Raw genomic sequence first — 18795 nt, 5'->3', positions numbered from 1 at the left:
TTATTTGCAAGTAAAAAGCAAAGGAGTCAGTGCTTAATGCTACTCTGGGGATAACAGTGTTTTCACTGGTTGGGAAAGTCTAATAGGAGAAGGGCTTCATAAAACCACGAAGCAGTAACTATTATTGACTGCTTTCCTTCCCCCACCGCTAGGGCATTCTGAAGGGAAGATGCACGTGCATTTGTACGGGCGCGCATGACAGGGACTCTGGGAGATTTTGACTTTGGAGCATCTTCATCTTTTTTAAATGGAGCCAGATTTGCTACCTGAAAGCTGGAGAAGGACTTTTCTGTGGTTACTGATAGAGAAAGAATATTCAATGCTGTTTTCCCACTGTATCTAGCTGAAAGGAGGCATAAATCATAGCATACACAACATATTCCATACATTTKCACAATTCTTAATGAAAGAACCTGCTTCCTTCTTTCTCCTGTAAGAGACTGTAAGAGCGAGGTACCTATTGACAGGGTCATCACTTTGAGCTGCCTCCGGACTAGCTTCACCACCATGCTCTTTTGGAGAGGGGTGGAGCGGCAGCACAGGACTGAGCGGCAGTGCTTCGTCAGGGCCAGGAACGTCTTTTCCAGGCCCCCCTGGAAGATGATGTTCAGCGTTCTTCCATCGATCACCAGTCCAAATTCAGGAGACGGGGCCTCAGAGGTTGATAAAGACGTTGGGATAATGCCCAAGAACTTTCTCCGTGGTTTTTCAACATCATAACTCTTCCTCACTTCTTCCAAGGTTAAATTCAAGAGTGACTCACAAGTTTCCTGTGAGAAAACAGAAGAGGTTCTAGAAATAGCTATCTGCATGTCTCTTTAGAGCGGAGTACCTTACCAAATGTAYGTATGTATAATCATGCCAGTATGCTTAAGTCTATCAGGGAAAACCAACTGAGAAACACACTAATTTTTCAGATTGGACATTACTTCAATGACGTCATCAAATSCTTTGCTGAAAACACTGTGCATCTTATCAGCTATTTAACTACAATAAGAAATTATTTTAAAAGCAGAGCACATATTTACATTGGTGGGGCTGAGAGTTCAGAGAGAAAAAATACTGATTCCTTCTAAAGGAGATTTTCAAAGCTAGTTCTACTGTGAATTATGTGAGAGATTCCCGGGGTTTTTTTTCCCCACAGAAATAAACTATGATAGAGAAAAACAAGGTTCAGATTTTCAAAACTACCCAGTGACTTTGACAGTTTGGCCTTTTCTACGTCATAAATCAGGTCTGTGTCACTTGTGTTAGGGACAGAAAAAAGCATCATATTGCCCAGCGCTGTTCCTCAGACACAACTAAGTCTTTCTTCCTCAGCAAATTTGCCTCATTTTGGACCAAAGTCTTTTTTCAGAGGCACACAATCCTGACTGGCTTAGTACCAAACAGAAATAGATTTAAGGGGGGTACTTCTACCTCTCCCATATGGATCTCCTAATTGTGCGCACCACTATGAGGCACAACCCAGAATCATCTAAAAGTTATTTTGCTGCCTGGCTGTACTAACAGTCCTCTTTCTGTGGCATGGCATTGAATACCTGAGGAGCTAATCACTCCCTTTTCCACCTTTCCTGTCAGCTTTGCTGAGTGATGATTCAGTTCTAAAATGTTGTTTTCACTTTATGTTGCATAAGGTACATGTGTAGGATGTTTGCAAGATTTAAATTACACTTAAGTGGGAGGTTCTGGAATCAAATGTACCTCTGACATCTAATAGAAACCTGCATCTAGCTTGCACACTAAAATTCTAAAAAATATCCAAGGAGCACTATCTTCTTATGAACAGACCAAAAATTCTAGATTTTTCTTGATTTGCATTTCAAAATTAATGCCCCCAAACTACCTACTTGTGTTGCTTTTTACYGGAAGATATCTGATTTCTAGTGTTTTGATAAGCTGCTGTGTTCAGGGAAGGAAATAAAATTCCTTCCCACTAAAGCCAGCTATTGTAGTTCATTAACTGTTGCCCTTGACAGTCACCATCTCTTGTTGGCTTGCACTTCTTTCTCAGCATTGGAAGAAGTTGAGTAAAAATTTCTGGGATGGAGGAAAAAGATTGGGATGATACAATGCTGAAAATGGAATTAGGCAGCAAAAAAATAGATAAAGATAGTGAAAGATTTCAGCTGCTTGAAAACCAGAGTTTTAGCAAAATCAGAGTAGAATGAAGTTAATTTCATTTCTTGCAGGAACATGCAAGAAGTGGAGTTGGTGTGGAAAACAGTGCATCCTGGGGTCCTAAAATAATTCCCTTTACTGCCCAAATACGCACATTTATCTTTAAGGAGCTAAAGGTCAAGATTGTTAATGCTGAGAGGTGACATTATTAATATATACATCCACACACACACACACACACACACATATATATGTACATATACGCGATGTGAGTCATCTCACTGTTGCAGCCACGCAGCTGCAAGCAGCCATACTGACAACTGGGATATCTTCAGTAATTACAGATTTGTTATTACTGCTATAGCTTTACTAGCAAAAATCTCTCAGACTTTGATTTGAAAGGGCAGGAGGTAAACRTTAACGTGGAGTAAACCCAAAGCTCAGTGAACCACACATTTCATATGTGCATGTGCATATGCACATTTTGTATACGAGTCCAGACTGACTGCAATAGGGTGAAACGGACTGGTGCATGGGCCTGTGCTTCCCCAGAGCTGGGGTGGGCCTATCTGCAGCGTCACTCCTCTGACAGAAACCATCTTCTAATTTCTATCCTAAATATATTAATTCTGCCTCCCCTTAAAGCAGATATGCGTATAAAATGAAATTACACATTGAAGCAAAGAATGTATTCCGTGCTAAATTCCATATCATCTTTGCATGTTTCCCTATTTCCATGACATTAAAAGAGAGAGACGTTTGTATAGAATTTTATTCCTATTTGGAGAGCTACCAACTGCAGACAAAAGCAGCTAGAAAGTAGGCCATCGAACCGCTCTGTACAATTGCCTATCAAAATAAAAATACTCAGTATTTAATGTTTTTAATCAATCCTCACTGCAGCTTTATAGAGAAAGGCAAGAATGTATCACTAACCCACCTTCAGGGGTGGGTGGGAGGCAAAGAGAAAGCTTTCTCCTTCCAAAGGGGATGGCTGTGCAGACCAGGCTGCCCATTTCTCCAATCCACTTGAACTTGGCAAGGTGCCTACCATCCCCCTCACCTTCACATCTACCTAACAAAAGTCTCTTCTCATGGTAACTTCCATCCCCTCTGAGTAAGGGCCAACAAACGTAAGTAAGGACCAGCAGAGCACGGCACAGCGGAGCAGGGTTTCCCAGGCACCGCAGAAGGAGGACACATCTTGCCCCAGAGGACACGTGCTTGTGCGGGCAATACAAGGGCACYAGCAGCAAAGCACAAAACAAGGGCAGAGCAGCTGGCGTCCTCTGTCCTGCTTTTGGACCATGTATGCAGCCTGGCCTAACTTCTCTTTAGCAAATGAAAAATGTCCCCATCAGGKTGCTGGGAGGAGCACAAGGCAAGGTGACACATGTGGTTGTCATCCTGCTTTCAGAAAGGAAGGCATGGTTTCCTGGTACCCTCTTCCTGTTGTCTCCCAGTCTGCAAAAGCAATAGTACCTTTTCTAGMGCTTTTTACCTCCACCATCTTTAATGACATTTACTCGCTTCAGAAGTTTGGGCTCTCTTTCTCTCTTCTGTTCTGCAGGTTTCAGAAATAGCCACAGATTGCTCCGCGGATTGCTCGCTCTATTTTGTATTTGTCTGAGTCACAGGAGCTGACAGAGATGCCCTTTAAGTGCTTATCCTCATTTTGGAGGATGCTTTCTTTATCCGCTGCCCGATCACCTTACTGTCCATGGAAACGCAGGGAGTATCTGCGTGCATCAACACCGTGGGTACCAGTATGGAGTGTCAAGAAAATGATTGCATTTTTAACAGGCCCACAAGAACTATTTTTAGGATTCTGAGAAGGCAAAACACTGCTTACACAAAATGATGCTGGAGTAAATTGTTCTCTAGTACATTTCTGATTAAGCCTAACACTATTACGAAAGGTGCAACAATACATTTCTGAATATAATAAAATGTACAACTGCAYATTTTTTCCAGACTGACACATATACTATTTTCCAAACATCTTACAGATATCACCCAGAGCCAAAACATCACAGTAACTCAAATTTCCATTGCAAGCAGCCAAATATCAATATAACTAAGGAATCAGACACTTAAACTGAATATTATCCTTCTTTCTAAATCACACTATTCAGGTAATTATTTTAAAGATCATTTTTATTTAGAAAATTAATTCTATTTTAATCTAATAAATCTCATTCACTGCAAAGCAGTCATGGGTTCCAATGCATCCTGTTACCTGCGCTCTCAAGAGTTTATGGCCTTCTCCGAAAGCTGCCATGTGGGTTTTTGATTAGTTGTGTTTTCTTGTGTTGAATTCAACATAAAGCAAAACAGTGCCAAGTTGTAAGCCATGAAAAAATGAAAGATACAGAATTCTATGTATTTCTCTGTACTCACCTTATTTTCAGTGTTAATGGTAAAGACAGTGTCTCTTTGGTTCAGAAGTTTACAAGAATATGCAATGTTAACTGCTGTTTCCTGTTTGTCTCCTGTCAACACCCAGATTTGTATCCCAGCTTCTCGAAGAGCTGCAATAGTGTCAGGCACTCCATCTTGCAGCCGATCTTCAATCCCTGTTGCTCCTAGGCAAATGGTAGAAGAAGTGAACTAGGTTTCTTCTATTTGGTAATCACACTGATCCCCCCCCTTATCTCTTTTTTAAAAAAAAAGAAAAAAAAAAAAAGAGAGAGAGAGATCTTTGTTTTCAAAACATGATCCTGCACTTATCAAGAGCTAAGCCAAGGTATTTTCCAGGAACTAAACAGAGGCACGAAATCTACATTTTGGTTAAGATCTGAACACATCAGCTATCAACGATTTCTGACTCTTCATTTTACTAGAACGATGCATTTCATTTCTTCCTAATAATCCGAAATGACAACGTACTGGCAGAGGAATTACACCATATGCATTTTTAATGTACTGCATCAAGCCCCATCATAGCAACCAGAAGAGATGAACCTTGACTATTTAAAGGAATGCCGTCCTATTGCCAAGTCAGATGCTGCATTCATCAAAGGGAGAAGAAAAGGTACARTAAGTTTTCTGTTTTAAAAATGTGCAAACTTAAAAGCAGATGCCTACACTCATCCTGAAGGAAACCACCATCTGAATGTCACAATATTCCTCTTCTTATCTCTTCCACTAGAGGTCAGTTTGAAGATGCTGTAACTGTGATATGTTAAAGGTAGGCACTGACTGAAGCTAAAAGAACACTTTTTGTGAAATGCAGTATGCAAGCACACACAGCCTTCAGAGGTGGCAAGGGTGACAGATTCTGACAAGAGCTACATTGCCTCTTCTGTGATTCTGCTTATGGCATTTACTGTTATTACTATAATTTTTTAAATCACTGCAGAGATTATAAGATGCCATAAAGCTAATAGCCTGCAATCACAGAAATTCAGGATAGCAAATTATGGGCACAGACTGTACACACAAAAAKGAAAATTAGGCAACCTTGAAAATCAAAATCTTAAATAACAAAACATTTGGAAACAAAATAGAAAAGAAAGCAACGAAGGGCCCCCTAATTTAACAGAATAATGTTTGTAGATACTATGGTCATGGGTARCGCACAAATACACAAGGAGGTAATTTTTAACACAAAATATCACACTTTTACAAAATGAAGAAAGCAAACATGATTGAATGAATGACAGCAGAAATTCAGCAGCAAGAATGCATACGTGTGGAYAGCAATTTTAGTTATTGTTTTTCTCATATAATTTTACAATTATAGGAATTTCCTTGGAGATTGTGCTCAAAATTGAAGTCAAAATATAGTGTTTTATAGGTTCATCTAAGGGCACAGATGCGACTGAATTATGGACACTGTGTTATCTGCCACATGTTATCTGACCCACAGTAAGAGCCAATATACATGTTCTTAACTCATGGCACAGGAAAGTTTCAGTACACTTTTTCAAAGTTACTGCTGCTCAAAACACATACGAACTTGTTTAGACACTCTAATTGGGTTGCGTATCCTAGCCCYGAGACTTCCAAACCTCAGAGGAAGACTTTCTGATATAAATTAGTGTAAGCTGTTGTCTGATTGCCAAGAATATCACAGGAGAGCAAGTGATACTTCACGCAATGACAATTCTTATTTTTAGCTACCTAGCAAGGTGAGTTTGGTCTCCAGATGCTGTGCTGTCTCCATTAACAGCTCATCTTGGTTGTCAATTGCAGCTTCTGCTTCACGACGAAAATTGGCCCATTTTTGAAAGTCATCTTCATTCAAGACCTGCAGAATGGAATTGAAGCAGAGCACACTTTAAATTCAAGTAGGAAGAGAAAGATGCCAAAAGCTTGGATGGCAGAGACCTAACCATCCAGGTTGGTAAAGTACTGTATTGTCTTTAAAATAACACAGACTTTTCTAACAGAAGACTGTGAGAACTAGAAGCAACAAGAAAAATAACCTTGCCTTCCTGTTTGTCTGAGTGGACTATAGCTAAGACTTAAAAAATGTGGCCAAGAGAAACTATCAATCACACAGTGCTTAGCTGGGACTCTGAACTGGAACATGCAGTTTCTGAAGGTTGCACTACATTTCTCCAGAGCTTGAATATGACATATTTGTTGCACAGAGACAACTTCTGTATTAAAATATCAAGCTAAAATGTACTATCTTGGGCTGAGGGTAATGTTTTTGAAAGCTGAATGCCAAACAAAACAGAAAAAAGTTTCTCTCCCCTATGGATGTTTTTTTCCTTGCCTGGAATCACTTTAAATAAGGTCAGCTAGAGTTATCATAAGAGAAGCAGAAATTAATGCTTTGAGGCTGACCAAGAATCCGTTACACACTCATCCTGGTAAGATACTGAGGAAGAAGATGTTACAAAAGTCTACAGAATAATCAAAGAGAGGAAACAGACAGAAAAATGGGCTCAAACTGGCTTGCCCTCTGAAGCAGTAAGACCACATAACCATTATATTTTTGTAATAAACCTGTTGGCACATACACAACAGAGCTGTAAACAAAATTAGGCAATGTCCTCTTACCTTCTTAGCTATGCACAGCGTTCTTAGGCCATCACGGGCATARTAGTCCAGGTGCTTCTGTGTTTTATCTTTTATTCTTCTCATTCTTTTCTGTGCATTAAAGTCAGCTGTGAAATACAAGCAAAAAGTCTTTTAAGCACAGATCATTTCAGACCTAATGACCTAAGATTAAAAAGGAGTGGGCATTAGAGAAGACTGGATGCTAATGTAATAGCAGTTGCTTTCACAGCCCGTAAGTATCGGCCCATGTAATCCATAAGCCTGAAGTAAAGTTCCTTGTTTCCTTTAATATGACATTACTTGGGGTTTTTGTTTGTTTTTCATATGTTTGTTTGTTTTAATGTTATAGCATCCTTGCTGACAAACTGAAATACAATGGTCAGGCCCTTATGACAGYATTATTGCAAAATATACAATTCACATGGGTTAGGGCTGCCAGTGAATCTTAATTAGCCCATTCCATATTCCAARCACTACTCAGGTTAAATAAACACCAGCTCTTGATCTGCAAGGATACCACTATAGAGAGCTTATTTTTTTTTATAATTCTAACAGCTAGATATAATATTTCATGTGGAAAAGAATACTGTAAACTCCTTGTGCCTATTTATAGGGGGCATAACAGGAATGGCTCACTGACTAGTTACCTTTGTCAGGGTCTTCCAGTAAGTCCATTATAACAGAGTCAGCTCCTTTTGTGTAGACGATGATCTCCTTGGTTAGAGGGTGTCTCACCACTACCGACATCCTTTTCCTCACCGAGTCAAACCCCAAGGTGCAGAGAATGTCAAAAGTCAGGAGGGTGCCTTGTGGCAACCGCACGGTCACCTGCTCTGGAGTCCGGGACACCAAGGTAAAACTATACGCCTGGGCAGCATAGACAAGAGCCGCCTCATCTGGGCTCTCAGCCTCATAACAAAATTCCGATGGCAAAGAGCTGTGAGAAACGGATTTAAAAACCTCGTCCAAGGAAGCACTGCCAATATCCGTGCTGCTCTTCCCATGATCTCCATAGCAGTCGTCATCGTTGTCGCAGCAATCCAGAGTGGCCAGGCGCTCTTCTGTGTTCTTCGCACTAAAGCTAGCTCCAAGGTCTGAACTGGACTGAGATGATGCGAAAGATTGACTGAGGCTTGCTAATTTTAGCCGCTGGAATATCTGATGAATCCTCTCCAGGGTGATTCCTGAAGGTTTTATTTGTGGTGGGACTGTAACCTAGAGATATGAGAAATCACACAGGATGCTTTCCAAAACTTCAACTTTCTTTGAATCTAAATGACAATAATAAAAAGAAATATGATGTAATTTCTTTATATATTTAACCAGGGTAGRGGACTTCAGTAGAGGAGTCACAGGTGAGTTGGCATCCACATTTGATGGTGATATGGGTCTCTGCCACAGAAGTAGAGATAGAATGAAGACCCCTATAATTCTGTTAATGACCTGAGAGGTCAGAGAAAACCTGGTACTCAAAGGATTTCTTACAGTAAATATAATCTAAGATTTAAAAGGAAAATGGCAGAGACTGTGGTGACTATAACTATTCACCAAACATAAACAGTCATATTAGGCAGGGATATATACAGGCAGTGAAACAGCAGACRTTATGCAAAAGGTACAAGAACTAGAGGAAAACTCTGAAACAAGGCATTTCTCACCATCTCAGGTTTCACTGAACACTGCTTTCTATGTTGTTAAATAGATCAAGCAAAATTAATTTTCCTCAGAAGCTTAAAGTTAGATTACCCTTTGCCTTGGCTCTGTAGCTGTGGAGACCACAACTGTGTTACAGATAGCAAGGGCAAGGAAGAAGTCAGTAAGGGTTGTGGCAGTCTTCGTGTCTGTAAATGGAGACAGATTTTCAGTCTGGAGTGCAGCTTCTCTCACTCTCCTCAACAGCCTGCTATCAGGAGCCACATCCTTTTCCTGGAAGRAAAAAAACACTTAATGTGGATTACTCCCATTTATGACTGCCCCCACTGAAGATCAATCCCCTTCACAGTTTCCTGTTGCCTCTCGTTGAATTTATACCTTTATTTTATGTAAGGTAAATGCCTTCTGTACCTAACATCTACAAGACAAAGATGCAGTTCTGATGGCTACATAACTAGACTGTTAAAAGCAAATGTATCTTAAAATGGAAGGCTGTTTCACACTTTTATTTCTTTTGAGCTACTAGAATCAGAATAATCTACACTATATCCTCAAACTTTGGAACTGCTGACTACTGCATTAAAGGGCATTCCAAATGGAGGTGAATTTGGAATCCCYCATTTCAGTGGGGGAGCTGATTGCTGGATGAGATTGTGAGATTATATTTTGCGCATGACTTTTGGTTACAGTAGTATCACTTTCCACTTCTAAAATAATTTTGCTTTGGACCCCCAAAAAGAAGCCATCTCAGATTGTTCTTCTACAGCTTTACAATATATACACATATATATATATGTATATACACACACACACACTCCATTTGTTCCTGAAATGATACTGTAATTCTACTACCACACTCTTTCTAATCAAACCTAAATTTGCAAGCCAAGCTACTTAACAATGTCATTTATCTACAATTTAATCTGACGTAGGGCTATGGGAGTACTACTCTTAATGGAAATTACATGTTAGCAGAGTCTGATCTGGACTTAATTCAGGATCATATTTAACAAGAGCTTCCAAATTTAAAATAAAACCTTCTTGTGATCCAGCACTTTTGGATGCTTTCTTTAAGGAACTGGCAAAGTGATTTAGCTCCTTTCTAGTTCATCTCAGTTATTACCCTATTCTCTTTCAATCTGGCATGGTTTTCCAAAGCTCTCCAATATGCAACAGCAATCAATCAACCATCTTCACAGCTATGTTGTGCTAATCTGAATTTGCTGCATTGTTACTCCTGCTTGCTAAAATGAGTAGTGGTTCTTAAATCATCCTAATAATTGAAAATAAATCTATTGCTCATTTTGCAGCTCAGAGTTCAATTGAAAACCAAAGATGGAACAAGATTATGCACCAACCTTCTCTGCTGTTCTGATTGCTCTGCCTCAATGCATGCCAGCTTTTTTGAGTTGCATCTAGTGAAAAGTTTTCAGTATAGGAGCAGTCCCCTTCCTAGCAAACTGATATATATTGAGGATAATTATGATTTGTTTTTAGTTATCTTCTGAGGTCCTTAAAAGSTATCAGAGGCTGAAAACCTCAAAGTTAAACAGTCATTCTTTACAATACCTATAATATTCACAGTACTTCATAAAATTGCACTTCATCACACAGTGGGTAACTGTGTATCCGCCACCTACATTGAACCTGCTAGATATAGCAATTGCAAATATCTTAACTGAACACTTCCAATGAACAACATATATGCTCAGACACAACTCTCAAAACAGTTATGTTGGGAATCATATTCAATTGAAACAGTAATTACTAGAAACTTGTTGTGTTTGCCCAGCTATCCATACCATTTCCTCATGCATTGCCACAATTAGCATAAAGCTCAGGAATCACAAATTATTGCACATGGATCTAAGCCCCTCCTATTCAACCTCATTTTGCCTTTTTTTTTTGTATCTATATATCCTCATATTTGCCTCCAAAAGTTCATACTAAAAATGACAACTCAGTAATGAGCAGTCTACTTCAGCTGAAACTTTCTGAACTCCAAATTTTCCTCTTGAAAAACTGTCAGACAGAGACACTGACAGGTCAACCGTGGCCTCAAGACAGATTTTAAAAACAAGATAACACACAAAAAGAAACTTGTCAGAGAAGTTTTTCTTTCTCCTTTGCTTTTTTACATCCAGTGAAAACAGAGCTGACCAGAATTTCCCTATTTTGCTTCAATGTTAAGGAACTTCAGGAGACACAACAGTTCAGATGAGCAAATCTATTCATTGAACAGGCTGAGCAAATATAAGGAACAAGGAAAAGAAAACAAAACAAAACACCATTAACAATTATTCTCAATTAAATTTATTGCCCTACCAATGTTAGTATGCTAGCAAAAATGCTAACAYGCTTTAAAAACAGCTAGTGACATTCAGTTTTTAAGAGTAATTAATTCATTTGATAGCTTTTCTTCTACTTAATGGCACTCAAGCCTAATGCTATAACAGAATTGAAATCTTCACAAAATGTTTCTAATGTAGGCTGCTGTTTATTGGAATTATTAAATCTAGAAGGAAATGTGCTCTCAAGATCTTAATTTATAATAGCATCTAAGCATAGATGGAATAAGTGAAAATGTTCTTTCTTGTTCCAAATTTTCTTATTGTTTTATATTACTTCTACTTGAGCAAGGGTGTTGCACTAGATGATCTCCAGAGGTTCCTTCCAACCTTACTGATTCTATGATACTTTTCCAAAGTTCAGTCAAATCTTTCTGTCAAACCTAGCACTGTTGGTTTAATAGTATATTATTTTATTTTTCCCTCTGAGAATCTACAGTAGCCACAGGAAACCAAATTAAGAAAAACCTGGCAATCTCTCCTTTGAGATACCCCAAAAAAACAGTAAGGTGGCCAGTTCTACCTTCTAGGCTTTAAATGAAACAGTGTCCTGTTGGGCTGAAGGCTGTCTGTCCAAAGGGCTAGACAGACAGAACAAAAACCAGTTTCTGTTTTCACTGGAGGTGTGTGGGAACTGCTGTGYCTGTTCTTCCAATTGCATTAGATACTTGAGATATGAACTTGACCTTTTCCTGCCAGACTTCTCATAAAATGATAAAGTTAATAAATAAGTCACTGCATTTCTCACTCTCAGACTCACTGGGAGATTTCTGAAATAAAGACTACACCTTTCTTCTTCCTTTTCCTATCCCCATAAAGCATAAGCCATACACGGACATTACATATTTTCACAGTATCAGTAATAAACACTGTAGACATGACAGCAATTCCCAAACTCAAGTTTTGGGAATAGCTTGAATTTGAGTACAGACAGATCTGTCCATATCAATCTCTAATCTTCCAAGGGTAACTGCTAATAGATAGATCTCTACCTTTCTGATCTAGAAAAAGCAAGAGATACGACTCTTGCCAGTAAGTCAGAAATTCACTATTTTGTTGTCAAAGACCTAGACAAGCTCCCTCTCACTGAACAGACTTTTGAACAGATTTTGCAACCAAAATGCTGGACACAGGATTCATCGTGTCTTACGAGCTGCATGAACTACACGGAATGTGGTTCCACATGAGTCATGAGGACTGTGGACAAAAGCATCAGAAAGAGCRAAAATAGACGGTGAGTCCTTGGAGTTAAGCTCTGCATCACACCTATGTTGTTTTTACTTCAGAAAAGACAAACAATGCTMTTTATTTATTCCTTTAGGATCTGCAGGCTGCAGTTTAATTAACTTTATCAAATGCCATGAAATACCCATCATTCTCACGTCTATCTCAGAGACACACTGAGTTGAACACATTAATTGATGAGAGCATCTCAGATTTCAGCAAAACATCAAAACTTGTCAAGCAGAGAGCACATGCTCACAAACAGGCAAGCTGAAATACTTTTTGAGCTGCATAGCTTCCTAATTGCAGAACTGCTCAGGATAYGGGGATGAAGCCTCAAACATGCTGATTTGAAGGCACAATCAATTACCACTGTACAAATGCACTTAAAACAATATATGCAACCTGCTTATCACCCATTCATGTAATGCTGATTTAGAATAAGTAATTTTTTTGATAACTGCATAGATAGTTTTCCTTTAAGAATTGTTCACATATAAATTTGACATTTGTAAATGATTCTCTTTTGTTTGGCACAGTTACTTCCCAATTAAACCCTTCATATTTTGTAGGATACTATTATGTTAACAGCTCACTTGGTTTAAAATGCTCTTCTTGGCAACTGTTCTGACTTGCAGGTGCTCATGGCAGATGCTGTGCTAACCCTTACCCAAAATCACTGTGTCTTCTCAGCAGTGCAAAGCTCTTCAATTTTCCTATTACCTGAGGCTACCAGCTTTCATGAGCAGTTTTCATGTGGCTGGCAAATCAACTCTTGGAAACTTGGCATTTATTATGAAAAAAAACCCCTAACAACAAGAAACTATACAGTCCCAGCTACTGGCCTTTAGACATTATGTTGTTATTACACAAAACGTTTTTTCCCCCCTCTTACATTGTGTCAATCTGAAGAAGCTCAGTCTCACAAYTTCATAGTGAGAATTGTGCTTGACAACTGTTCACTGCCACTGAGAACACCTGAATATATATTTTTTAAACAAAGCCATTCACCCAGAAAGACTCTGCAAGGCTCARAATAATCAAATTAAGTAAAAACCTTTGTATTTTCATTTACATATTGTTCAAAGATGTTTTTTTCTTAAGCAACTGTGACTGCTAAAATACTGTGGAAATACATTCAAGCCCACAATACTGGAGCACTCAGGATGCTATRGATGTTGTTAGCAATGTACAAACACGTCAGACAAGACGTACAAGTTCCAAAGAGCAGGAAATTCTTATCCACAGTAGATATACAGAAATAGAGACATAGAAAGTCTCATTATCCCCATTTGACTACCAGGGAATTGGATTGGCTGGTGTAAGGAGGTCACTGCTATGCATCTTTTGAAAGATATCACCATACAGGACGGACTTTGGGCAATATCTAGACATTTAGATTTCTACTGGATCTTCATATTTGTCAAAGACATTAAATGAATCATTTAGATAAAGTGACACCTATTGCAGCTAGCACAGGTTATTTCCATGACAGCAGCTTAATCTTCCACTGCAAAGCAAGAGTTTGATATCAGCCCCCCAGATACTGCTTTTACTGTGGAAAAAAATGTCATAGCAGATGATTTCTAGAAGTATTAGAAATCTTAAAGAACTGGTAGAAAAAAAGATAGTTGGGAAAATATCTCTGGCAAAGAATTCATTCACTGCAGAAAAAGTTATGAGAACTCTTTATTTACCAGAATTTGTTAAAATAAATATTTGGAAGGTTTTTATTGGCATTTAATTTTAATTGGAATTCTGATTTTGAAAACATYCAACCTTCTTGAGTCAGTAAAAAGCCTATCTGAAATGTTTGTTAAAAAGCCAATCTGTTTTTTTCTACTTGAAAATTTAATTAGGTTGTGCGAGATTTGGGGAAGATTTATGCCTAAAATTCCATTGAGCCTAAGATTTTATTAGAAGTGCAATGAAGACAGCATTTACTTCAAAGTCAGTACTTTAAATGAGGCAGAGGCTACAGAAATACAGAACGGGGACAARGTTATTTGGCACTTTACACCCCTGTAAACCCTGTGGTTTAAGAACTTATTCTGATATGCCCTTTTAGCTTCATTCCTATTACCTATGTAAAAAGTGCTGCAGTTTTGCCTTGTATGAAATGCAACATAGCTTTTGACACACTAACAAGCTCCCAGACTTGCTCTGGAGAGTGCAGCTCATGCATTTTCCATGCAGCGCATGGGGGTGGCTAAACTCTGCTTAGCTGAGATGATATGTTGCAATTCTGGTAACCTCCACCCCACACCCTCTCGCCCACCGTCAGCTCCTAGGAGGACCCATACATCCCACTTCTGCAGAGCCAGGCCCCAGTCTCACATCCTGCTCCCCTCCCCAGCTCCTCTCTCTTGTTCCCAGACCAGAATTGCCACTGCACCCCACTCCTTTGCCCAGCAGTTCCAGTGCATCACAACGTTACAAAAACTTCATTCCCCTTCATGCCAAGCACCTCTTGCTGCTGTGAATCTAAACCTTAATCTTTGAACCACAAATTCCACTATCCTCCTCCTGTCAAAGCAGCCTCCAAGAAAACTCCCGTGTGCCCCACGTTTCTGCTTTGATACAAGGACCCCCATTCCCAAACCCTCACCACCCCTCTCGTTAGCTGCAGCCTGCAGGCTCTACGTGAGGACCCCAATGCCATATCCCACGTCCCTCTCTTAGCTCCACTGAGGCTAGAATTTCTTCTTTCCAACTCAGCTACTTCTCCTTCAAGCCTGCTCCATGGCTTGTCTTCTCCCACATGCTTGCTGGCTCCCAATCACAAAATGCAATACACAGGAAAACTGCTTAAAATGCATTGGCTCTGTTTGCTCATACTCACGAGGGTACTGCTGAATGCCACTTGAGATTGGTTGCTGTCACGACGACCGAGTGACTTCTGCCTTACGTGGCCTTGAAAATGAGCCCTAGCACTCTGGCACCTTCTTAAAGGTCTTACGGTTCTCTGTTTATAAGTAGCTGGTTGCCCAATATTAGTTACAGGAAGAGTGAAGTGCTGAAGTTTTGCAAAGTCCTCATCATCTAAATCCAGCTCCTTGTGGGTTTCCAGACGTCTGGCTGTAAAAGAGAAAATGAAACCTTACCTATCATTTTGTTCGTGAGGAACTCCTTGGTTAGTTTAAAAAAAAAAAAAAAAAAAGAAAAAGAAAAAGAAACAAACTAATGTAAAGTGAAAACAATTCATAAAACATCAGAAAAACTTCACTATCAATTTCAGTTTCTGACAACTCTCGCTCTGAAATGTTTATGATTGTAAGAAAAAAATACATTTTCAGAACAATCAATCACTTTTATGGACTTCTCATAATGCTCAGTCTCTTTAGCTGCACTTTGCAGTTGACTGGAATGAGAGAGTGAAATATGGTAATTCACAACGTTGTTAATGTTTTCAGTCACAGAGCACAAACATCTATTTGGCAGCAGCTTGCCAGCTTAATAAAATCTTAGTGCTATGTAGAGAAAGTAACAAGGAGCACCGGGCCTGAGTCAAAACCACAGATTCAAAGAGGCCCGAATAAGGACTACAGCTAGAGTCTACTCTAGAAAATGTATAATTGTAATCGTTCATATCACACAGATATGGTTATTACTTTTGGACCCATTGAGTTTAATTACTAACTAATCTCAGTTTGTGAGTCTGTAAAAGGCCGGCTGGCAGTAACTACCTGCAGAAATGAAAGACAGAATGTTGCCTTTGCAGTCTCAAATGGGTTTCAGTGCAGCACAAGGCCTGAGATGTCTGCAGTGGGAACAGGAAGACCTTCACACCTGGCTTCAGAATCACTGAAAACTCCTTCACTTTGGTGAATCTCCGTAACAGGAGTTCCTCACAAAATGGAGACATCAAAGCTCTATATTGTCAACCAGAAAAAGGCTCAGTAGTTTTAAACATTAATATTTAAATTAATAATATTTAGTTGTTTAGAGAGAAAAGTGAGCATAAAAATGTGTGTCTCACCATTTTCCTGATGTGAAAACTCATTTCCATTGACAGTACAGCGTCGGAATACCATTTTGTTTTCTGTTAGTGTCCCAGTTTTGTCTGAGAAGATATACTGGATTTGTCCGAGATCTTCAGTAATATTTAAGGCTCGACACTGTATGGGCAAATCTGCTTCCTCGTCATACAGGTCAATGTCATTGTGAATTAAAAAGACTTGGCCCAGCTTGACTAACTCAATGGACACATAGAGAGAAATGGGGATTAAAACCTGAAAAAGATTAAATTCTTATTGAGGGGTAAGACAAGTCTTACTGCTTTCTCTCAGCAAAGTCCTGTCACAGACGTACTAACACTTTCCAGAAARAGCAGATAAACAATTCTCTCCAGAGACATACTGTAGGACTGAAAAACAGCAGTTCAGAAATTAAAGAAGTCYGGCATACAACAGCAATGGATAAACAGATTCAATAAATGACAAATATAAGACAAGAAGCCTGAAGCTCTAAATGCAAAAATCTTGGATCTTTCAGAGGATGCTCTTACAAAGCACATTTTCTAACCTGAGATGCATCCTGAAAAGGATGGACCAGCGCACATTGCAACTCTTAAGTAAAAAAGCTGCACAACCAATTCCTGTGCATGCAAAACTTCCTGCAACCTCCTCCTCCTCGTAATTTAGCTTCCTTCCCAAATCAGCACAACCATACCTAGTTATTATTCCCCATTAGCAAAAATGACAATAATTTTTGTTTCACTGTTTTCCTGAGATACTAAGTGACAGTCCTATTTTTGGAATGAGAGATGCAGGTAGGAATAAAAAGCTGACATTTGACTGTAAACATCCTCCTTAGTGTRTRTGTTAGAAATTCTGGAGCTATTTGATGATATAATACATATCTTTCCTATCTGTTTCCTAGTGGTGCTCAACAGTAATAAAGARAAATCTTCAGTTAAAAAAAAAAAGGACACTCATACTTGGATGTTTTGAAACTCTCCTAACAATATGTTAAAATAAGATTAAGAAGGTATCATACAGTTATTAGTTGATATTAATTGCTTATTAGCAAACATATGCAGTTTTAAATAATGTCTTCCTTAAAATTAACAGAGATTTTTTTGTCTCTTACCTGCAACAGGATTATCATAGTCAAGAACATGTAGAAACCAGCAACAACTGGAGACAAATAATTGCCATTCACATCTGGGACATCATAAGGTGGATGCTCCGAGAAGGTTCCACTCCAAATGCCATGCCCTATATGAATGACACAAAATATCAAAACAAACCRAGCAGGAAGGTGACTGGACAAGGTATCCGAAATTTGCAGATATAGACTGCTATGATATTTAAAAGACAAGAAGATTTCCAAAGCAATAGCCCCCAAACAATGCTATATATCTGTTGGGGAATGTAAAATATCTGCAGAACTCTGCAGCACATATACATGATAGGCGCACTAATAATAAATAAGTACTTATGAATGTTTTTTAGTAATCCCTTTATCCACATCTCCTTCAGCAGCTGTCCTCCCAGGGCTCTTCGCTTTGCACAGATCTCTTTTCACTCTGCACCCCATCTCTCTGGAGGGGTCCTCAATGCTAAAGGCTCAAATTCCTCTATCTAAGGGAGAGTAGGCTTTTAGACTKTATAAAGCCAAACTTAAATCAGTCTCATCTTCCTGACAACTCTCGATTTCCTCCTTTTGTTACAGTTGACATACTCCCTATAATTAGTCTTGGCAGTCTTGTTACAGTCCCTCTATTTCCCTTCAATTAAGTCAGACCCAAAACCGCTGTTGCTTCTTCCCCTGTATTTTAAAAATATGTATGTTTCACTGCACTGCTAAAGCAAAACCTCTTGTTCAGAGGTTTACTTACCAATATCCCATCACAATTACTTTACTATCTTTCATATGATTTTTACTGAAACAAACTTTGCTCAAGGATGTTACTGAATTTGCAGCACTAGAAACTTCACATAGAACTAGGGAAAAATGATTCAGTTTCCCCACACCACATTACCGTTCCAGATGCCTTCTACCCACCAAAAACCTCTATTAGTCCACTTTGCATACCCMGTCCTGATAAAACTTCTATTAGTACCAATTAAACAAGCAGTTGTTTTGCAGCATCTGCCTACTTAAATGCTGCCAAATGAATTCAAATTATTTCAGGAATACTTTCTCATTGCCAGGGACCTCTGTCAAGTCTGAACAAGGACAACTACTCTCCACTGCTCACTTCATAGCCCGCTTTTTCACTGTATACAAGGAAAATACTGATAATTGATTCACTGGTAATATTTTTTCCTAGATTTAAAAATCTACAGCTTCACAAATTTGTAGAATCCTACATTCAAACAAGTTTGTGAAGTACAAATGTTAGAGCTATGGGACATTTTGAACAGATGAAAGCTAATGGACTTGCAACTACTTTAAATATTTCACTTAGGATATGAACATTTTATATTTT

The 18795-nt window shown here is 38.9% G+C and overlaps 1 protein-coding gene across 2 annotated transcripts in view; it reads right to left on the bottom strand.

The window, feature by feature from the left end:
• ATP10B (ATPase phospholipid transporting 10B (putative)) overlaps nucleotides 1-18795 on the bottom strand; it is a 54996-nt gene that overhangs the window by 9320 nt on the left and 26881 nt on the right. For both annotated transcript variants that reach the window (XM_085317837.1, XM_085317835.1), the window contains 9 exons: nucleotides 17451-17578; nucleotides 16339-16591; nucleotides 15202-15437; nucleotides 8881-9060; nucleotides 7782-8349; nucleotides 7135-7241; nucleotides 6247-6373; nucleotides 4522-4706; nucleotides 458-770 (listed from right to left, as the gene is read on the bottom strand). In XM_085317837.1, the coding sequence (XP_085173963.1) occupies nucleotides 458-770; nucleotides 4522-4706; nucleotides 6247-6373; nucleotides 7135-7241; nucleotides 7782-8349; nucleotides 8881-9060; nucleotides 15202-15437; nucleotides 16339-16591; nucleotides 17451-17578 (2097 nt within the window). The remainder of the gene's footprint in view (nucleotides 1-457; nucleotides 771-4521; nucleotides 4707-6246; nucleotides 6374-7134; nucleotides 7242-7781; nucleotides 8350-8880; nucleotides 9061-15201; nucleotides 15438-16338; nucleotides 16592-17450; nucleotides 17579-18795) is intronic.

Source organism: Rhea americana, unplaced genomic scaffold, assembly GCF_003343005.1.
Source record: "Rhea americana isolate MKP2758 unplaced genomic scaffold, rheAme1 scaffold_51, whole genome shotgun sequence".
NCBI lineage: Eukaryota > Metazoa > Chordata > Aves > Rheiformes > Rheidae > Rhea > Rhea americana.
Note: the sequence above shows the minus strand (reverse complement) of the source record. Positions and strands in the feature narration are given on the sequence as shown.